Source organism: Hemitrygon akajei, chromosome 4 (assembly GCF_048418815.1).
Source record: "Hemitrygon akajei chromosome 4, sHemAka1.3, whole genome shotgun sequence".
In the NCBI taxonomy this organism is placed as follows: Eukaryota; Metazoa; Chordata; class Chondrichthyes; order Myliobatiformes; family Dasyatidae; genus Hemitrygon; species Hemitrygon akajei.
The window spans coordinates 189,450,021-189,473,614 of NC_133127.1; the positions used below are offsets into that span (position 1 = coordinate 189,450,021).

At 43.9% G+C, this 23,594-nt stretch overlaps 1 protein-coding gene across 4 annotated transcripts in view; it reads right to left on the reverse strand.

Annotated features, from left to right (window-relative positions):
• Positions 1-581: 581 nt before the first annotated feature.
• Positions 582-23,594, reverse strand: part of nlgn4xa (neuroligin 4 X-linked a) — a 343,262-nt gene continuing 320,249 nt past the window's right edge. For all 4 annotated transcript variants that reach the window (XM_073044237.1, XM_073044238.1, XM_073044235.1 and 1 more), the window contains 2 exons: positions 6,282-7,071; positions 582-3,693 (listed from right to left, as the gene is read on the reverse strand). In XM_073044237.1, coding sequence (XP_072900338.1) covers positions 2,853-3,693; positions 6,282-7,071 — 1,631 coding nt within the window. In that variant the 3' untranslated portion in view covers positions 582-2,852. The remainder of the gene's footprint in view (positions 3,694-6,281; positions 7,072-23,594) is intronic.

The window sequence follows — 23,594 nt, forward strand, 5'->3', positions numbered from 1 at the left end:
TCTGACTCCAACAAACATTAATAGTCACTTACATTACATTTCTTCCCCATTCTGATGTTTGGTCTGAACAACAACTGAACCTCTTGACCATGTCTAATACTTCTATGCCTTGAGTTACCGCCACATGATTGGCTGATTAGATAGTTGCATTTACAAGCAAGTGTACCTAACAGCTGGGTGGTGGGGTAGAGATATGTCTCTACCATAGGAGGTGTAAGGGACCCTTTCCCTCCACTAGCCTGGAGGTCACCCTTGGGCAAGGTGTGGTACCTGCTTAGCCTCCAATCAGGGTCATGTGAAGACATGGGAGCAGCTGGTAGATGGTCGTATGAGCAACTTTTGGACATCACAAGCCTACTGACGCCAGGCAGATGATCTCTGAAGAGTGTTGATATTAGCTGGGGTCACCCGTGTTGTAAAGACACTGCCCAGAAGAAGGCAATGGCAAACCACTTCTGGAGAAAACTTTGCCAGGAACAATCATGGTCATGGAAAGACTACGATCACCCACGTCATACGACACGGCTCATTATGCTGAAGGTAACCACTGGCTTAGTCATTCATAACAAAAAGGCAGTGAATTAGAAAATAGTGTGATTGTTTTATTTAAAAAAGCTGCTGAAAATTTTATACAGATACATGTCCAGCCAAAAGATCATCGTCTATTATCACTTAAGGCAAAAGAAAGATAACGCAAACAATAAATGAACAAAAACATATACATCGATATACTACATTTAATGATCTTCCTGCTTTAAAACGCCTAGGACAGGATGTGGAAAAGTCTACACACAAGCTAACAAGATTCAAATGAAGGTAGATTATCCTTAGTCTAAGAACGCCTTTTCAGCAAGCGTATTTACCCAATAACTCTGCCATGGACGGCCCCAAGCCTGGCTGCGAAAGGAGGAGGGTTGGGCATGGGGCTAGCAACCCCATCCCGTAAAAAAAACCCAGAGCTACAGAAGCACCGACAAAAGCTCCAAAGATCTCACCCCTGGGAGAGGGAAGGATCTGCAAAGATGGGCTACACCTGTGGACAACTTGAAAGACTGGCCCTGGATGAAGTACCCTGGCAAGCTGCCTTTGCCCCAGTAGGGGTGATGGGCTTAAGTAAGCAAGTAAGTATTTACCCCATGAAATATCCCTTTCTGTCTGTGTGTGTTAGTTCTCCTCAGAAGCAGCTATTAATCCTTAATGGGGTCTGAATCCTGGACCTCAATACCCAACAGCACTGGGGAGCATTTACCCTTGAAGAACTGCAGCAGTTCAAGAAGATGGCTCACCCCAACTTCTCAAGGGCCAAGAAACAAATTGTGTTCTTGCCAACAATATCCACACCCCACATCAGTAAAATAAATAAAACAAAAAGCCTTTGGATCCAATTAACTCGGCAAATCTTGTGATGCAATAAAATTTAATATGTGCCTTCCAGAATTGTTGTGTGATCGATCAAAGTGAGCCGAGCTTTGCTGCATGTTGCTGGCTTACCTCTGCACAGACACAAGACCCCGGGCCTGTTATCTTGGCTGAGTCAATCATCAGGTTGACACTTGCTCTCTCTTCTGTACCCTTTCTCCAAAATCCCTCCCGCCAAAAGCAAATAATTCATATGTGGTAGTGAGAGAGGATGGATGGAGAGAGAAGGAATTTTTTTTCTCTCTCCGCTTTTAATATTAACAATATCATTTACTTTAACCCCACCCTGAACTCTTTGCTCCTCTCTACAAGTCCCCTAATGCCTTGTGAACTCTTCCTCCACTAAACATACCCAAAGGAAATTATAGATCCACAATTGCTCGCTACAATACTTAAACATGCACCTAACAGAATCTAAAACAGAGATAAGCTTAAGATACATAGAAGAAATAAAGCATAAGCAGGCACCAATGTCTTCTAGGAGTTTGATGTTATTGATTCCCAAGGCTTATTATCGATGGAAAGTAATCAGCACAGGTGGAGATGGCTTACCTGATGCATGTACAGAAGAAACAGAATATAAAGCACAAGCCCTCTAAAAGCTGATTCTTTCAAAACTGAAATAAAACCAGAACAATAAAAGCTTCTCTTTTTTTTAACCCACTGCTATTTACAACTGTTTACAAAGTTTCATATATACAGTTCAGAGATGCAAGTCCGCCTTGCTTGAAGCGGATCTAGAATCCAGGCAACTGAATTGTCTTTTGATCGATGGTATACCATGTTTGTCAGATGTACTACATCACGTTTTTCTCTTTCCCAAGCTAAACAAAAAAAAGTAAACACCCTTATTTGTTCGTCAGGCCCGGTTACAAGGGCATAACACAAAATGGCACACCAAGGACACCGTACAATCACTTACTTTTGAAACTGGGAATGTCCATTATTGAACATACAGTACTTCAGTTTTTATCTCCGTATGTGTCCATTTAATAGAATTCATGGTTCATGTGCTGTTGGACAATGAGTTAAGCATGAGTTATCAGGAGTTCCAGCTGATACAGTGGATTAGTTGAATTTGCTTTCATCATTTATAAAAGACATTTGCGAATTCTTCTTGTTACAGTCTTCCGTCCTGTTTACATTGATTGGCGTTGAACCAATTTGAGTGGAGACAGGAATACAGGACCTCCAGCCCCCACCCCCCTGACACACACACACACACACACACACACACACACACACACACACACACACACACACACACACACACACACACTCCCCCTCCCCCCCTACTAAATAGAAAGAAGTGGTTACTTGATATTCTTCTTGTGGGACACAAGTAGTTTTCCAGTGCTTCAACTCATGATAAAATCATTTCCAAAAGGGGCGCCCTTACCCAACCAGTGTGGGGACCTCTCTTGCCCGGAGAGCTATACTCGAGTCGTCGAATGTGCGTGGGGCAAGTTTGTACTGTTCTGGCCTCCGGTGAAAGTGTTGAACGTGTGCAACGGCTGCATCCCTGCCAGGGTGTTGGGGATCATGGTGATGGTGTTGGGCGTCATGAGCGGAATGTCGTCCGGGGACCTCCTGAGCGTGAGCGTGTAGTCGGGCGGGCAGGTCAGCCTCAGGGTGTCGTGGGTCTGGAGCGACTCGCACTCGTGCCCGTGCTCCATCTGCTTCATCTGCAGCGACATGATATCCTCGTTCTGCAGGTGGGCCAGGTCATTGGCCGCCCCCCTCGGTGGGCTCTGCCGCCGGTGGGTCTCGTGGCGGCGCTTATCCTTCTTGTAGTACAGGGCGGCGAAGGCCAGGATGTTCAGAAAGAGCAAGGAGGCCCCCACCGCAATGGTCACGCTCAGTTCCGTCGAGTAATCCCGCTTGTCCTCGATCAGCACTGTCGTCTCCTCCGGGTTGGACTTGCGAGTCTCCTTGGCCTGCTTGGGGTTGTGCGAGGGGCTCAGCGGGGGCCGCTTGGTGGTGGAGGTCCACAGCTTGCGGGTCACGTAGGGGAAGGGGGTGGAGTCCGTCTGCGGGACCTTGGTGGTGGTCGAGACGTACTGGAAGATCTCGTTCAGGTTGTGCAGGTGAGGCACCAGCTCCAACCAGAACGCCACCTTGGTGGCCCGGTAGTGCTCACGCACTCTTGGCTTCAGTCCGATGTGCAGGTAAAGCTGGTCCTTCGGGTTGTACTTGGACCAGGCGACCTCCTCAAACCGGTTCGGCTTCGTGTGGATGAACTTTGTGTCTTGCGGGACGGGCTGATTCGGATCGCTAGGGGGCAAACAGGAAAGGAGCTTAATGATGATGAAGTGTAGCACTTCCAATGTACCAAAAAAGTCCCAAGGGACATCATGGGAGGGTTATTAAGGAATCAAAATATGTGTGAGGAACATGACAGAGCAGGAACAGGTGATGCCAGTGCTGGACATGATGTCAAGTTAAGCTAATCCCTTTCTGCCTGTATCTGATCCATATTCCTCCATTCCCTGCACATCCATTTGTTTAACAGCCTCTGAGATTCCTTTTTCACATCCACCACTACCACTGACAGCCAGTTCCAGGTGTCTACCACTAGCCAAGGAGTTATAGAACACTACAGCGCAGAAACAGGGCCTTCAGCCCATGTATATATGCTACACTATTAACCTGCTTAGTCCTATCGACCTGTACCCACACCATACCCTTCCTATCCATATATCTATCCCAATTTCTCTTAAATGTTGAAATGAACCCATATCCGCCACTTCCATTGACAGCTTCTTCCACATTCGGACCACTGTCTGAGTGATGAAGTTCCCCTCATGTTCCCCTTAAACATTTCACCCTTCACCCTTCACCATGACCTCTAGTTCTACTCTCATCCAACCTCACGAGAAAAAGTCTGCTTACGTTTATCCTATCGATACCCCTCATAATTTTGTATGCCTCTATCCAATCTCTCCTCATTCTTCTGTGCTCCAGGGAATAAAATCTGTATAAAAAACTTGCCCCACATTTCTCCCTTAAATTGCCGCTCTCTCACGTCAAATGTATGTTCTCTTGTTCTCGATATTTCCACCCTGGAATGAAGATTCTATCTGTCTGCCATATCTAAGCCTCTCATAAGGAGCCCAACTTGGAAAAGTATGAAGTGATTCACATTGGAAGGTCGAATTTGAAGGCAGAATGCAGGAGTCCTGGCAGGACTCCCGACAGTATAAAGGAAGAGAGGGATCTCTGTGTCTTTGGCTAGTGATCCCTCAAGTTGACAGGGTGGTTAAGAAGGTGTATGGACAGTTAACTTTCATTAATCAGGGGACTGCGTTCAAGAGCTGTGAGGTAATGTTACAACTCTACAAAATCCTGGTTAGATCACATTTGGAATTCTGTACTCAGTTCTGATCGCCTCATTATAGGAAGGATATTGGAAGCTTTAGAGAGGCTGCAGAGGAGATTTACCAGGATGCTGCCTGCATTAGAGGATGTGTATTAGGAGGATAGTTTGAGCTAGCAAGGGTTTTTCTCTTTGGAGCGGAGGATAAGAGGTAACTTGATAAAGGTGTACAAGTTGCTAAGAGGGACAGATTGTATAGTTAGCCAGAAACTTCTTCCCAGGGCAGAAATGATTAATACAAGGAGGCATAATTTTTTAGCTAATTGGAGGAAAATATAGGGGAGATGTCAGAGATAAGTTTTTTACGGAGTAGTACGCGTGTGGAACACACTACCAGGGATGGTGGTAGAGGCAGATACATCAGGGGCATTTAAGAACCTTTCAGATAGGATGTCTACGTAGTGTTTTGTGTGACTGTATTTTACTGATAGCTTGCTATCTTATACAGTATGTGCTACATCTGCCTTGTACCGTGTGTGACTGTCGGTACAGTGTTTTTCACGTTAGCCCTGAAGTAATGGAGTTTTGTGTACAGTTGAATGGCAATTAAACTTGAACTTCAACTTGAGGGAAAGGATAGATTCATCTTAGAAATGAGACATAGAAACATAGAAAACCTACAGCACAATACAGTCCCTTCGGTCCACAAAGCTGTGCTAGTCATGTGCTAACCTTAGAAATTACCTAGGGTTACCCATAGCCCTCTATTTTTCTAAGCTCCATGTACCTATCCAGGAGTCTCTTAAAAAACCCTATCGTATACACCTCCACTACCGTCGCAGGCAGCCCATTCCACGCACTCACCACTCTCTGCGTAAAAATCTTACTCCTGACATCCCCTCTGTACCTACATCCAAACACCTTAAAACTGTGTCCTCCAGTGCTAGCCACTTCAGCCCTGGGAAAAAGCCTCTGACTATCCACATGATCAATGCCTCTCATCATCTTTTACACCTCGATCAGGTCACCTCTCATCCTCCGTCGCTCCAAGGAGAAAAGGCTGAGTTCACTCAACCTGTAAGGTGTGCTCCGCAATCCAGGCAATGTCTCTGTAAATCTCCTCTGCACCCTTTTTACAGTTTCCACATCCTTCCTATAGTGAGGCGACTAGATCTGAAGGTCAGCAGAAAATCGTGGGTGGAAGTTCCTGTATGTGCTGTTATGCTCTAGGTTCTACGCTCTATAATGTCATAAACTTCTATCAGGTGTCCCTTTAGTCTCTGAAACTTGTGCGCTTGTGAAGTGTGGTTGAATGGAATGTGCTGTAGATCGAACACATACCCCAGATAGCATTTTAACCTATGGACTGGAAATCAGGAGACCACAGCAATGGGATGTTCTATGTTCTTTTTTATGAATTAGAATGGATATTTTTCACATGGAGGGTACTGGGGGTGGGGGTGACGGTGTGGATATAATTGTTTTTACTATGATGTTGAGGCATCAGCCCGACTTCGAAGGTAAACTCTACATGGGCTGCACTCACCCGGTCTTGGCGAAGTTGGTCCAATAGGTCATCACCACTGCGCTGAGCATAACATCGTTCTTGGAGAAGTTGCAGGGGAAGAGGTCAGTGGGGCCAATCATAGGGACACCGAAGACGTAGGGGACCTCGTCTCCGTGGGCAGCATCCGACCAGCCGGGCTTCATGTCACTTTGGCAGTGGTGGTAGAAGGCGTAGAAGTAGGTGGGAGAACCATACTGAGCGTGTAGGTCTGCCGTCGCCACCGCCGGTGCCACCCATTGGTGGTCGGTGAAGAGAGCCACCAGGGTCTTGCGACGGGTCTCCGGGTTCTCTTTGTCTGCCCAGTCCGTGTACATGAACTTGATGGTCTCCCTCAGGGTGTCCTTCCCCTCTGGGTAACCATAGAGGTTGTCCACAAAGTTGGAGACGGCAAAGTCGAAGTCACTGGCCGAAATGCCATCCTCGTTGTCCACCATGTTCTCCACAAACTTCAGCCCCTCCCCTTGGTTGACGCCCAGCATGATGTCATAGTTGAGGAACTCGCCCTGCTCCATCAGGATCTGGGGGTCGTCCGGGATGACGTCACCATCAATGACCGGCCCAAAGGCGATGTGGTAGCGGGCGGGCATGATGTCCTGCTCGATCAGTTCCTTGTATGTCTTCATCCGTAGGCACTCCACCAGGTTGATGGTGTCGAGCATGCTACAGCCAACCTTCTCGGCAAGCAGTCGAGTGTACTTGGCAGGCTGGTAATTCACTGCCCAGCTGGACAAGGCTGTCCCACTCTGGATTATCGCCTTCTGGAAGAGACCTGTTGGTTGAAGAAGAGAAGCCAATCAATGGTTGTCCTCGGTCAGGCTACAGGAGGATCCACCAGCACATTATTACAGTGGGCACTTTATTAAATACACCTGTACACCTGCTCGTTAATGCAAATATCTAATCAGCAATCATGTGTCAGCAACTCAATGCAGTCAAGCACACAGACATGGTCAAGAGGTTCGGTTGTTTTTCAGACCAAACATCAGAATGGGGAAGAAATGTGACCTGAGTGACTTTGACCGCCGAATGATTATCGGTGCCAGATTGGGTGGTAATCACCTGGAATCTTCATGCACAACCGTCTCCTGAGTTTACAGAGGATGGTGCATCCAGTGAGCAGATCTGTGGGTGAAAATGCCTTGTTAATTAGAGAGGTCAGAGGAGAATGGCCAGACTGGTTCAAACTGACAGGAAGACGACAGTAACTCAAATCACCACGTGTTACAATAGTGGTGTGCAGAAGAGAATCTCTGAATGCACAACATGTTGAACCTTACAGTGGATGGGCCACAGCAACAGAATACCACTCAGTGGCCACTTTATTCGGTACCTCTTGTACAAATAACGTGGTCTCTGACTGTTGATCGGCAATGTAATACTGATAGTGTATCCTTTAAGAAGTGAACCATGACACCACTGCTCTCTATTTTCACAATGAAAACGTTGAACTGACTGGAACTAGTTTGATAGTGGGCATAAGAAACAGAAATTCTTATTTAATTTATTATGAAGTATTACGAAGCTGCCACATAACAATTTTTGCAATGTATACTGCTGATATTAAACCTGATTATGGTTCCTTTCTATCTCTCTCTGCCTGTTTTTCTATCTTTCTTTCTCCCTGTCTATCTCTCTTCATCTCTCTCTCTATTCTTTTCTTTCTATCTTTCACTTTCTTTCTCTTTGTCTAAATCTCTTTCCCATAAGACCATAAGAATTAGACCATTCAGCCCATCAAGTCACTCTATGCCCAGTATGAAGGACATCCTCAGGAGGTGATGGGTCAGAAAGACAGCATCCATCATTAAGGACTCCAACACCCAGGACGTACTGTCTTCTCATTACTTCCATCAGGTATATGAACCTAAGGCTTCTTCACTGGTTTGTCCCCTTCACCATCAGATTAGTAAATTGATATTGAACTATGAACACTACCTCACTACTTTGCTCTCTTTTTGCACTACTTATTGATTTTATTCTAGTCCTCCTTCTTCTCCTCCACATTTTTTATTCTGGTGTCTTCCCCCTTCCTTTCATCAGTTACTAAGTCCTGAAGAAGAGTCTCAGCTCGAAGTGTTGACTGTTTATTCACTTCCGTGGATGCTGCCTGACTGGCCGAGTAGCCCCAGAATTTTGTGTCTGTTGCTCTGGATTTCTAGTATCTGCAGAACAAGGTCAAATCGGCATCAGAGTCAGGTTTATTATCGCTGACATATGTCATGGAATTTGGTGTTTTGCTGCAGCAGAACAGTGCCATGCATAAAATAAACTAAAGTTCAAAGTTCAAAGTTCAAAGACAATTTATGAAGTCCATACAGCACTCGGCAAAAGTCTAAGGCACATATATGTAGTTAGAGGGGCTAAGATTTTGCAGGGTGCTATAGTAATTTCATGTGTTTCACTGATACCGCTGCTGCACAAAAGCACATTTCATGACATGCGAGGGGTGATTGATAAGTCCGTGGCCCAAGGTAGAAGGCGTCAACTTTAGAAAGCCTAGCACATTCATTTTTCCTACATTTACACACTTAGTCCAGCGGTCGTGGAGCATACGGATCCCTTCTTTGTAGAAGTTGTCGCCTTGGACCTCCAGAAAGTGGTCCACAGCATAGGGTGATTGATAAGTTTGTGGCCTAAGGTAGAAGGAGATGAGTTATTAACTTCAAACGTTCTGTATTTTTACTCAGAGTTGAACTGCACGTGCATGTAATGAGAGCTGTATAACTCATCAATAAGTGAGGCCACAAACTTATCAATCACCCCTGCTGTGGACCACTTCTGGAGGTCCAAAACGCCGACTTCTACAAAGAAGGGATCCGTATGCTCCACGACCGCTGGACTAAGTGTGTACATGTAGGAGGGGCTATGTTGAGAAATGAATGTGCTAGGTTTTCTAAAATTGACTCCTTCTACCTTAGACCCAAACTTATCAATCAGCCCTCATATGTGAGTGATGATAAACATGATTCTGATATGGGTCTCTTTTGTGGACTGAGAGTGGGAAGGGGGAAGGGAGAGGGAAGTCATGGTTGGGAAAAGGGGAAAGGAGAGGGGAGGGAGTGGAAAGCACCAGAAAGACATTCTGTAATGATCAATAAAGCAATTGTTTGGAATCAAATAACCTTGCCTGGTGTCTCAGGGCTGGGTGTGTCTGCACCACTGCCATTACCCTGCCCTTGGCGTTCCTTATCTGCCACCTGTCCCACACCCCTCCTGCAGTGCTCTACCCTCACCATTCCAGATATCCTTTGCTTCTGCCAGATTTACACAATCACTTGCTGCTTCGCGTTCACAAATACAGTTCTGTGCAAAAGTCTCAGGCACGTGTGTCTGTGTGTGTGTGTGTGTGTGTGTGTGTGTGTGTGTGTGTGTGTGTGTGTGTGTGTGTGTGTGTGTGTGTGTGTGTGTGTGTGTGTGTGTGTGTGTGTGCGCGCGCGCACCTAAGGGTTTTGCACGGTACTGTATATATATCAGTGATAATAATTCTGATTCTGATACTGATTCTGCAATATAATATTGATAGAATACTCTTATGAGGATTGTACCATGTAGCTAACTGCTCTAAATCCCAGCTGTGGCTCAAATGATCTGCATACTTACCTATACCACTCCGACTGGAGCCATGTCATCTTCTCGCATCTACCATCAGGCAGGGGTGGCACAGTGGTGTAGTGGTTTGCGTAACACTATTACAGTGCCAGCGACACCAGTTCAATTCCAAATGGTGTTTTTACTTTCACTCCATGACCGCATGGGTTTCCTCCGGGTGCTCTGGTTTCCTCCCACAGTCCAAAGACGTGTAGATTAGTAGGTCAATTGTTCACATGGGTGTAACAGTGCAACAGAGGCTCATCAGGCTGGAATAGTCTGTTACAATACTGTATCTCTAAATAAAATAAAATACAGCCTAAACTCCCACACTATCAGGTTCAAGAACAGCGACTTCCCTTCAACCATTCAGTGCGTGAACCAACTTACACAACCCTGATCACTACCTTAGTAGAACAACATTATGAACACTGGAGAAGGGTCTCGGCCTGGAACAACATCTGCTTACTCATTTCCATAGATGCTGCCCGACCTGCTGAGTTCCTCCTGAGTTTTGTGCGTACTCCTTTGTTCACATTGATTTCTTTGCACTACAATGCTTGTCTTTGCTCTAATTGTTCTTTCTTCTGAAAAATATTCATGATTTAATTTTAATTTGCATGTTTATTGGTAATCTGTTTCTCTGACGCTCTGTTCCTGTGATGCTCCTAGTAAGTTTTTCATTGCACCTTTGCATACATATTCTGTGCCCATAACAATCACCTTGACTCTGACTGCCATTTTGACTTTGATCCCTCTATGACTTATTTATTTAAGTACCTGTTCAAGTGACTCTTAAACGTTGTTACTGTTCCTGCCCCTGCGTCCTCCGCTGGCAGTTCATTCCAGATATTAAGTATTCTTTGTAGGAAAGAATTACCCCTTACAACCCCTTTAAACCTCCTTCCTCTAATTTTGCCCTCTAGTTTTAGACACCAGGGCTATTCATATAACCATATAACCATTACAGCATGGAAACAGGCCATCTCAGCCCTTCTAGTCCGTGCCGAACGCCTACTCTCACCTCGTTCATATTGGTCTGTTACTGTCACATGTGAAAAGCTTGACTTGATACCGTTCATACATATCAAATAATTACACAATATGTGGAGCATAAGGTAAAACAATAGCAATGAAGAATAAAGTGTAAAGGCTGTCGGAAGAGTGCAGTGCAGGTATACGATAGAGTGCAAGATTGCAGTGAGGTAGATTTTGAAGCCCAGAGTCCGTCTTGCACAAGCGGTCCATTCAAGAGTCTGATAACAGTGGGATAGAAGCCTGGTTTTATGGCAGATTTTTGTGTCTTCTGCCCAATGGGTGAGGGATCGTGACATGGTGGATGTGAGAGGCCGCTAATCCATTGGAGAATCTAGAGCTGAAGATCATTGTTAAAAAATGCAGTCTTCCATTAGACCATTAGCTATAGGAGCAGAATTAGGCCATTTGGCCCATCAAGTCTGCTCCACCATTTCATCACAGGTAATCCATTTCCCTCTCACCTTCTCCCCATATCCTTTATGTCCTAACTAATCAAGGATCTACAAACCTCTGACTTAATATACCCAATGACTTGGCTTCCACAGCTGCCTGAGATACGTGACTTTTTTTTTGCTTTTCTCTCTGTGAGTCTTGAGTATTTTGAACTCTCTTCCTCAAAGGGTGGAGGAATCCAGAGGTTAACAGATTCTTGAGAAGAGAGCAGTGAGAAATTACCAGGAGTACGTGAGAAGGTATGATTGAGATTATAGTCAGATTATCCTCAATCATCTCAAACGATAGAGCAAACTCAAAATGGGACTGGCCTGCTCCTCGTCCCAATTCAGCGCATCATCAGAACGGGGAAATCTTCTGGCTCCACTGCGTGTTTGTGGGTTGTCCAACTCTGTCCTTTATTTCAGATTTCCAGGAGTTGCAGTTTTCTAGTACCTCTCGCAATACCATTGTGGGTCTTGATTTTTGTTCTCACCTCTGCACTGCCGTCTACAGACCATGCAACCACCTGTACCTTAAGGTTCTTTTAGCCGGGGGTGGTGGTGACGACAAGCTCCCACCACCTGTTAAATGCTCACAATGATGTGCGCCTCAAATAGCCTCTGACAACCAAGTCCGGCTCCTGGCCTTCATGTGTGGCTCAGCTACTAAGCCGAACAGAACCATTTCTACTGACAGGAAAAGAGGCAAAGTCAGGTTACTGGCACCTTAAAACTATTCGCTTCGGGCAGATGGGGCCTATCAGCTATGGTTGGCAGCTCATCTAGGAGAAGAAAAACTCTGATCTCAAACCTCTGCTGCCTTGCAGCTGCACTCGCTCACGGGGTAGGCTTCGGGAGTAAACCCCGTCACAAAAATCTGGAACTGGAATCCTTAAGGCAGTCCTACGTCAAGCTTAATACTGACTGGCAGCTCCTGCGATGCTGCAGGTACCAAATTGTATCAGTGTCAGCCATTCATGTGGGTTGATCAGATGTGTGGAGAGGGGAAGCTTGCACTCCATATTTACTGCCCAGGCTTCTGTATCTGGACAGCTAGGATGCACCATCCATGGCTGACCCTGTCTAACAGAGGCCTCATCATCTCATCTCATCAATCACTTGTGGTCTCTATCTAATCACAGACTATTTTGAATCTCAGGTAATACACACAAAATGCAGGAGGAACTCAGCAGGTCAGGCAGCATCTATGGAGGGGAATAAACTGCTGATATTTTGGACCAAGACCCTTCATCAGGATTGGAAAGGAAGAAGGGGAAGAAGCCAGAATAAAAGGTTGTGAGGGAGGGGAAGGAATGCAAGCTCGAAGACGATAGGTGAAGCCAGGCGGATGGGGGAGGTGGGGATGAAGTGAGAAGATGGGTGGTGATAGGTGGAAAAGGTAAATGGCTGAAGAAGAAAGAATCTGATAGGAGAGGAAAGTGGACCATTAGAGCAACAGCAGGAGGAGGACCACCAGAGGGAAGTGATGGGCAGATGAGGAGATGAGAAGAGTTAAGAGCTAGGCCAGAGTAGGCTATTAAAGAAGAGGGAAGAAGAAGGGGGAAAACAAAAATCAGGACTATCCTAAATCTCACTTTGTTCTGCTTTTCTAGCTTCTAATTTTCCAGCTTCCCCCAGTTCTGTTGAGAAGATATAAATCGGGAATATCTGGTACAGAGGCACAAGACACTCCTGAATTGGGAGCAACAGTTAATCTCCAATGTTAACTGTTCTCACTCCATAAGTGCATTCTCTCAGGTTTATATTTAGTTGGGTCCCTTTTACGAAGATTTATTTATTTATTTATTTAGAGATAGAACACAGTATAGCCCTCCTGGCCTAATGAGCTTATTTATACCCATGTGGCTAATTAACCTACTAACCTGTACATCTTTGGAACGTGGAGGGAAACCAGAGCACTTGGAAGAAACCCACATGATCGCAGGGAAATTGTACAAATTCCTTACAGACTGCAGTGGGAATTGAACCCAGATTGGTAGCACTGTAACAGTGCTATGCTAACCGTTAGACTGCCAAGCCATCCATAAAAAAGACTGGCAAAGAACAGTACTTTTCCTGTGCAGCTCTGAGAGCCATTTTCCCAAATGAAGCAGAGAAATATAATTTATTTTCAATTTATTGTACTTAATGCTCCTAATGTGATCTATTCTGTATTAGGGATAATGAATGTTGACAGTCAATTAATGAACTCAATAACTCAGGGTACAGAGTACAGGAGTTGGGATATTGAAGTTGGTGATGCCTATATCGTGTGCTGTTTTGGTCGGCTACCTATGGAAAGGATATCAATTAGCTTGAAAGAACGCAAAGAAAATTTACGAGGATGTTGCTGAGACATGAGGACCTGAGTTATAGGGAAAGGTTGAATAGGTTAAGGCTTTATTCCATAGAGCACTGGAGGAAGAAATGCGATTTGATAGAGGAGTACTGTTAGGGTGAATGCATGCAGACTTTTCCCTCTCTGGTTGGCTAAAACTAGAACTAGAGGTCATAGGTTTAGTGTGAAAGGTGAAATATTTAAGGTGTAGTGATTGTGGAATGAACTGCAAGCAGAAGTTATGGATGGGAGCTCAATTGTGACATTTAAGAGAAGTCTGGATTAGTATATTGTAATATTAAAGATAACAAAGATGAAAGAGGTTTGGAGGGATATGGTCTGGGTGCGGGTCAATTCTGACCTCCAATGCTGTCTCTGAGGAGTCTGCATGTTTGTCTTATGGCTACATCAGTTTCCTCCCAGACCACATTTTCCTTCAACAATGTTGCCTAACCCACTGAGTTCCTCCAACAGTTTCTTCTTTGCTCCACATTCTAGCATCTTCAGTTTCTTGTGTCTCCATTTTATTGCCCACCCATCACTAGCCATCCCTTGCTCCACCCCTTGCCCTCACAAAGGATCTTGAATTGAAACAACTACAGTCCGTTTCCCTCCACAGATGCTGCCTGACCCAATGAAATAGAACATAGATCTAAGCACAATACAGGTCATTCAGTCCATGATGTAGTGCTGATCTTTTAACCTATTCTCAAGTCAAGTCAACTTTTATTGTCATTTCGACCATAACTGCTGGTACAGTGCATAGTAAAAATGAGACAACGTTTTTCAGGACCATGGTGTACAAAAAACTAGACTGAACTACGTAATAAAAAAATACAACAACACAGAGAAAGCTACACTAAACTACAGATCTACACTGGACTGCATAAAGTGCACAAAAACAGTGCAGGTATTACAATAAATAATAAACAGGACAATAGGGCAAGGTCCAGGCTTCGGGTATTGAGGAGTCTGATAGCTTGGGGGAAGAAACTGTTACATAAAAAATCAATTTAAAATCAATCTAACCCTTCCTTCCCACATCGAATTCTATTTCTCTTTCATCCATGTGCCTATCTAAGCGTTTCTTAATTGCCACTAATGTACCTGCCTCTACTACTACCCCAGCTGGGTACTCCATGAACCCACCACTCTCTATGTAAAAGACATTTCCCCCTATATTTCCCTCCAATCATCCCCTCTGCAATTTGATTTCTGAATGGACATTGAACCCAAGAACACTATCTATCTCCTTTTTATTTCCATTGTTTCCACTACTTACTTTATATAAATGTATTAAATATATATAGATTTATATTTATTGATCATTTTATATATATATATACACACACACACTGTAATTCACATTTTTCCATTATTAGGCATTGCATTGTACTACTGTTACCAAGACAACAAATTTCATGTCATATGCTGGTGATATTAAACTGATTCTGATCTTGTACACTTCTATTAAGGTGTTTGAAGGTCTAAGATCCTCCAGCCATTTGATTTTTGTTCCAAAGCCATGCTAGGGTTTGGTTATTTGGATATTATAAATAGCCCCTGGAGTATGTGGCTGGCTGATTGAAGAATGAGGTGTTGATTCGCATGTGTGAGACAATGTTATGGGGAAACAAGTGGGAGATGGGACTGATGGGATTGTCCAGTAAATCAGTCTGAGCTCGGTAGAATGAATGGGTCTCTCTCTCTCTCTCATGGAAATTCAGTGGAATGTAGCAAAGCAGAGGGTGTCTGGAATGTGCTGCTAGTGCTGGTAGTGGAGGCAAATACGATTGAAGTATTTTGGAGGTTCTAAGATAAACACATAATGGGTGGTGGGAAGAATATGTCTCTACCAAGGGAGTTTTAAGGCACTCTTTCCCTCTGCTAGCCTGCATTGGGAAAGGTGTAGCACCTGCTTAGACCACAACTCCCCCTTCCCGATCAGGGTCATGTGAAACTATGGGAGCAGCTGGTGCATATCTCAAGTCCTGGTTACGTGATCACAGACACCAGGCAGACAACCTCTGAAGATATTGGTAATGGCTGGGGTCACCCATCTTGTGAAGAAGACAATGGTAAACCACTTCTGTAGAGAAATTTGCCAAGAACAATCATGGTCAAAGACCATGATCACCCATGTCATATGACACAGCATACATAATAATGATGATATAATTATGAAGGGAATGAAGGGATTATTTTAATAGGCTTCTAATTACTAATTTAATTAATTTGGCACAACACTTGGGCAGGAGTGTTTGTTCCTGTACTGCACTGATCTATTTTCTATGTTCTAGGGTAAGACTTGCTGAACCTATTCAGGGTGTGAGAGCAAATGAAACTCAACAGCCAATCCACCTATGGTAGATCCAAAATAGATCATTAGTATGAGAAACACATTACTTCCCCCATTGTCAATTTTAAAAAGTTTAAACACAATCGGCACTTGGAAATCCACACTTAGCGCAATCACTTTACAGTGGCAGTGAACAGCATTTGGGGTATGATTCCCACCACTGACTTTAAGGAGTTTGTACGTTCTCCCTGTTGCTGCATGAGTTTCTTCAGGGTGCTCTGGTTTTCTCTCACAGTCCAAAGATGTACCGGTTGGTAGGTTAACTCGTCAATGTAAATTGTCCCGTGGTAAGGCTAGGGTTAAGTTGAGGTTATGGGCGGTGGAACTCGAAGGGCCGGAAGGGCCTGTTCCATGCTGTGCTTCAGTAAATCAATAAATCCCAAAGATCTGCAGCAATGATTAACCCCTAAAGTGTTGGAATCTGAGGGGGGTGGAGTTGATGGGACCATGGGAAGAATGAATTGGGATTGGTCCAGGATTGTGTTCAAAGTTCAAATTTCAAAGTTAATTTATTATCCAGTATATATTTATTTAGAAGATGGAATTTAGAAGATTGAGGGGGGATCTTATTGAAACGTATAAAATTCTAAAGGGATTGGACAGGCTAGATGCAGGAAGATTGTTTCCGATGTTGGGGAAGTCCAGAACGAGAAGTCACAGTTTAAGGATAAAGGGGAAGCCTTTTAGGACCGAGATGAGGAAAAACTTCTTCACACAGAGAGTGGTGAATCTGTGGAATTCTCTACCACAGGAAACAGTTGAGGCTGGTTCATTGGCCATATTTAAGAGGAAGTTAGATATGGCCCTTGTGGCTAAAGGGATCGGGGGTATGGAGAGAAAGCAGGTACAGGGTTCTGAGTTGGATGATCAGCCATGATCATACTGAATGGCGGTGCAGGCTCGAAGGGCTGAATGGCCTACTCCTGCACCTATTTTCTATGTTTCTATATATGACAGTGTATACTATCTTGAGATTCATTTTCTTCTGGGCATTTACATGGATGCAAAGAAACACAATAGAATCAATGAAAAACTACACACAAAGACTGACAAACAACCAATGTGCAAAAGAAGACCAACTGTGCAAATAAAAACAGATAACGCGATTAGCTTGCCAGTGGTGTAGTGGCATCCGCATCGGACTTCGAGGTGAGTGGGCCCGATTTGAATCTGGCCGGCTCCTTGCACACTTTCCATCTGTGCTGGGTTGTGCAACAAGCCAGCATCTCGGCTTCATAAAAAACAGACAAATGCTAAAGAAATGGCAAGGTTGCTACCCAATGTGCCACAAGGCATGGAGATTAACAACAACTAGATAGATGGATAAATAAATACTGTGTCCAGTTCTGGTCGCCTCAGTATAGGAAGGATCTGGAAGCATTAGAAAGGGTACAGAGGAGATTTACCAGGATGCTGCCTGGTTTAGAGAGTATGGATTATGATCAGAGATTAAGGGAGCTAGGGCTTTACTCTTTGGAGAGAAGGAGGATGAGAGGAGACATGATAGACATATACAAGATAGTAAGAGGAATAGATAGAGTGGACAGCCACTGCCTCCTCCCTAGGGCACGACTGCTCAATACAAGAGGACATGGCTTTAAGGTAGGGGTGGATAGTTCAAGGGGGATATTAGAGGAAGGATTTTACTCAGAGAGTGGTTGGTGCATGGAATGCACTGCCTGAGTCAGTGGTGAAGGCAGATACACTAGTGAAGTTTAAGAGACTACTAGACAGGTATATGGAGAAATTTAAGGTGAGGGGTTATATGGGAGGCAGGGTTTGAGGGTCGGCACAACATTGTGGGCCAAAGGGCCTGTACTGTGCTGTATTGTTCTATGTTCTATAAATAACTAAACAAACATATGAAAAAATAATACAAATAAATAAATAAATAGAATTTGAGAACATGAGTTGTAGACTCTTTAAATGTGAGTCCATAGGTTGTGAAATCAGTTCAAGAGCCTTATAGTTGAAAGGTAATAACTGTTCCTAAACTTGGTGGTGTGAGTCCTGAGGCTCCTGCACTTCCTTCCCGAAGGCAGCACTGGGAAGAGGGTGTGACTGGGATGGTGGGAGTCGTTAATGATGGATTTTGCTTTCCTGTGGAAGCACACTTTGTAGATGTGCTCAGTAGTGAGGAAGGCTTCATCTGTGATGGGCTGGGCTATATCCACCAGTTTTTGTAAGCTCTCTGTTTGATTGTGGGTCAGCACAAACTGGTGGGCCTGAGAGTCTATTTCCTTACTGCGAGAGCATAGAAAAACAAACGGGTGAAGATCTGCTGATGAGGTTGAAGGAGGAAGAGTGTTGGAAGGTCTTAAATAAGCTAGCATAAACCAATGGCTGGATATCCATGCATTGTATTTAACTCTCATTCCACGATTCCTTTTTTCTGCTCCTAATATCTTACACTGCTTTGTACTTTTCCTGATTAGAAAGAAGTTATTCACCTTTCAGCAGTAGCAAAAGGCCACAGAGCCCGATGCTTCACACAAAACACATTAAAGCTGGTGTATCTGTAAATGGACTGGCATAACCTCGGAAACCTCAAAGTGTAATAGTCATCCGTGTTCAAAATGAATCAAAGTTGGGCTTAGCTTACTTCAGAAGAATGGAGTCTTGAGTTGCTTCACTGAATTGTCTGTCATCTGTCAGTACAAATTTGCCCAGTGTTTAATAATGCATTTTCTGTTTTATGACTTGCAGATTAAACAGCAACTCACTTAAGATCAATGTATTCTCCATTAAATTGCATGAACTGACACAACTATAGAGGTAAGACACATAAAATGCTGGAGGAACTCAGCAGTCAGGCACCAACTAAGAAGAGGAACAAAGAGACAGCACTTCAGGGCAAGACCCTCCATCAGTCTGGATTTCTAGCATCTGCAGATACTCTTGTATTTACAACTATGGAAGTAGTTGACCTGATTGTTTGTGGTGCCACACTGTTGCCGTTAGCGATAGTGGGATTCAATTCCCGCTGCTGTCTATAAGGTTGTTCCCATCACAGTGTGGGCCTCCTCTGGGTGCTCTAGTTTCCTCCCACATTCCAAAGACCTACAGGTTAGTAAGTTGTGGGCATGCTATTTTGGTGCCATTTCTGGGCTGCCTACAGCGTATTCTTGGATCACATTGGTCATTGACGCAAATGATGCACTTCACTGTATGTTTCTATGTGCATATGACAAATAAAGCTAATTTTCACTTTAATTTTCATTCCAGGACATAGATGGGGATAACCTGTTCCCTCCTAGTGAGGTTTACAGTACGCAGGATTTACTTTCCATTCCTATGACAGCATCCCATAATTGGGATACTAATTATATTATTTGCCACCTTGGCCAGGTAACATTCTTCACATGCTCCACACAATTCTACCAAGATAGACTAATTTGCAACACCATCTGGTATGCAGTCTCCAATGTGCAGAACTGCAAGAGGCTGCATAAGGTTGCAGACTTAGGCAGCTCCATCATGGGCACAAGCCTCCCACCACCGAGGAGATCTTCAGGAGGTGATGCATCAAGAAGGTAGCATCCATTGTCAGGGACCATCACCATCTGGGACATGCCTTTCTCCCACTACTACCATCAGGGAGGATGCAAAGTGGATGCAGAGAGGATGTTTCCAATAGTGGGAGAATCTAGGGATACAGGACACAGCCTCAGAATAAAAGTGTGTCCCTTTAGAACAGAGTTGATGAGGCATTTGTCTTAGCTAGAGGGAGGGGATCTGTGGAGAGCGTTGTTACAAGCAGGAGGCCAGGCCATCGGGCATATCTAAAACAGAAATTGATCGGTAAGGATCCCAAGGGTTACAGGGAGAAGACAGAAGAAATTCCTTTGTCCTATGCACAGGAGTCTAAAGACTCATACTCAATGATACAAGAACCCATGAACACTACTCACTCTTCTTTTTTTCTTTGTGCTATTTATTTCTTTTGTATTTGTGTATGGTACAAATTGAGTATAATTTTATATCGTTGCCCTATACTGCTGCTGCAAAACAACATACTACATGTCATAAGCACAAGAAATTCTGCAGATACTGCAAATGCAAAGCAATACACATTGTATAAAACATTAGCGAGGCATAATTTAGAGAATTGCGTGCATTTTGGTCTCCAACTGACGGGAAAGATGCAAATAAGGTTGAAAGGGTGCTGAAAATTTACAACTATTTTGCTGGGTCTGGAGGATCTGAATTACATGGAAAGGCCAAATAGGTTAAGACTTTATTCCTTGGAATGCAGAAAACTGAGAAGAGATCTGATAGAGATACACAAAATTATGAGGGGGATGGATAGGGTAAATGCAAGCAGGCTTTTTCCACTGAGATTGGGTGGGACTACAACTAGATGCCTTGAGTTAAGGGTGAAAGGTGAAAAGTTTAAGGAGAACATGAGGGGAAGCTTCTTCACTCAGAGCATCGTGAGATTGTAGGATGAGCTGCCTGTCCATGTGGTGCATGTGAGCCTGATTTCAACGTTTAAGAGAAGTTGGATAGGTAGATGGATGTTAGGGGTTCTATAGAAATGAGCCAAAGCAGTATTTACTTCATGGACCCAATACAGATTACAGATTACAGAGGAGTAGGTGTTTGCTGTCCTGAGGCCAATTAGGGTGGATAAATCCCCAAGGACTGACAAGGTGTACCCTCGGACCCTGTGGGGCGCAAATGCAGAAATTGCAGGAGCCCTAGCAAAGATATTTAAATCACGCTTAGCAACAGTTGAGGTATCGAAGGATTAGAGGATAACTACTATTGTTCCACTGTTTAAGAAAGGCTCAAAAAATAAACCAGGAAATTATAGACCAATGAGTCTGACATCAGTAGTGGGAAAGTTATTGAAAGGTATTCTAGAGAATGGATATCTGAGTACTTGGATAGACAAGGAATGGTTAGGGACTGTCACATGGCTTTGTGCATGGTAGGTCATCTGTAACCAATCTTAGAGAACTTTTCAAGGAAGTTAGCAGGAAAGCTGTTGAAGACAAGGCACTGGGTGTTGTCTACATGGACTTTCGCAAGGCATTAGACACGGTCCCGCACGGGAGTTTAGTCAAGTCAAGACAGGCCAAGTTTATTGTTAGTTAACAATATACTGTATATAACCATATAGAAATTGGACCACGTTTCTCTAACCCAGGATGTAAAGCACAGTAATACACATAACACTCATTACACATGATAACTTATAAAGATAAGGATAAAATCTACAGATGAGTCATGCATAAATTAGAAGCTAATATGTATAAATTAAATATGGTAACGTATGGAACAGATTAACCAATGACACTTTGAATACGATGTGGCAGGAAGTTCAGTAGGCTCAGTCACTTAGCACTCCAGATGAGTCAGTAAATTGGATTAGATCTTGGCTTTGTGGGAGAAGACAGAGGGTGGTTGCCTTTCTGATTGGATGCCTGTGACTAGTGGAGTGCGACAAGGGCTGGTACTAGGTCTGTTGCTGTTTGTCATGGATATCAATGACCTGGATGATCATGTGGTTAACTGGATCATGAAATCATAGGGAAGTACAGCACAGAAACAGGCCCTTTGGCCTATCAAGCAAATTTGTAGATCACACCAAGATTAGGGTGTAGTGGACAGTAAATAAGACTATCAGAACTTGGAGCAGGATTTGAACAAGCTGGAAGAATGGGCTGAAAGATAGCAGATGGAACTTAATGGAGGTAAATGTAAAGCATCGTACTTCGGTAAGACCAACCAGAGTATATCTTAAACAATGAATGATAGGGTACTGAGGGGTGCTGTAGAGCAAAGGATCTGGGAATACAGGTTCATAATACATCGAAGGTGGCATCACAGGTAAATAGGGTCGTAAAGAAAGCTTCTGTCACATTGGCCTTCAGAAATCAAAGTACTGAGTACAGGAGTTGGGATGTTATGTTGAAGTTGTATAAGATGTTGGTGAGGCCTAATTTGGAGTTTGATGTGCATTTTTGGTTAACTACGTGCAGGAAAGATACAAATAAGGTTGAAAGAGTACAGAGAAAATTTACAAGGACGGTGCTGGGACTGAAGGACCTGCATTATAAGGAAAGATTAAATAGGTTAGGACTTTATTCTTTGGAATGTAGAAGATTAAGGGGAGATGTGATAGAGGTATACACAATTATGAGACATATAGATAGCGTCAATACAAGCAGACTTTTTCCACTTTGTTTGGGTGAGAGTACAACTAGAGGTCATGGTTAATGGTGAAAGGTGAGAAGTTTATGGGGAACATGAGGGGAAACTTCTTCACTCAGAGGGTCGTGAGAGTGTGGAATGAGCTGCCAGCACAAGTGGTGCATGTGAGCTCGATTTCGATATTTAAGAGAAGTTTGGATAGGTAGGTGGATGGTACGGGTATGGAGGTCTATGGACCCTGTATAGGTCGATGGGAGTGGGCCACACAGGCTAAATGAGCTGAAGGCCCTGTTTCTGTGCTGTAATTTTCTATGACTCTATCTGGCAACAACAACCAGTTCAAATTCCCTTTTAGTTATGCATCTTCCCCCCTTTATTCTATTGATGTATATATATGCAATGCCTCACTGTTCACTTTCATTTGGTATCTTTTTATCATCTGTTCTTTTGGCCACTTTCATCTTTCTTAACTTCTGTCCTTCCTCACAATCTTAACATTGACTGAAATATCATGGTTTGCATTAGTTTGACCTCTGTTTATTGATCTATGCAGCCTTGATGCTGCTGGTTCATCTTTTTTCTTCTTTCCTTCTTCTTTCCTTTTCATCCTCTTTCTTCTTCTGTCCCACAGGATCAAGGATAAGAAATAATACCGTAAGACAGACAGTACTGTGAAATATTCTGAGGCGCATATACATAGCTGGGGTGCTAAGACATTTGCACAGTACTGTGTTTGGCAGCATGGAGCAGAAAGCTAGTCTGTAAATCTGGCAGGAGCAAAGGATGTTGGGAATAGTGAAGATGGAGCACTGCAGGGGGGGTTTGGGACAGGTAACAGAGAAGGAGAGCCAGGGACAGAGGATGGTGCAGGTGCAGGCACACCCAGCCCTGAGACCCCAGGCAAGATCATTTGTTTCCAAACAATTGGTTTATCAATCATTACAGAATGTCTCTCTGTTGCTTTCTGCTCCCACCCCTCTCCCTTCCCCTTTCCCCAACTATGTCCCCTTTCCACTCTCAGTCCACAAAAGAGACCCATATCAGAATCAGGTTTATCATCACTCACATATGTCATAAAATTTGTTCCTTGTGTGTGACAGCAGTACAGTGCAATTCATAAAATTACTGCAGTACTGTGCAGAAGTGTTAAGCACCCTAGCTATATATGTCCCTAAGACTTTTGTACAGTACCGTAGGAGCAGAATTAGGCCATTTAGTCCATTGAGTATGCTCCACATTTGACACCCTTATTAATCAAAACCCTATCGACCTCCACTTTAAATGTACCCAGTGACGTTGCCTCCGAAGCCATCTGTTGTAATGAATTCCAGTGATTTCTCACCCACTGGCTAAAGAGGTTTCTCCTTGTCCCTGTT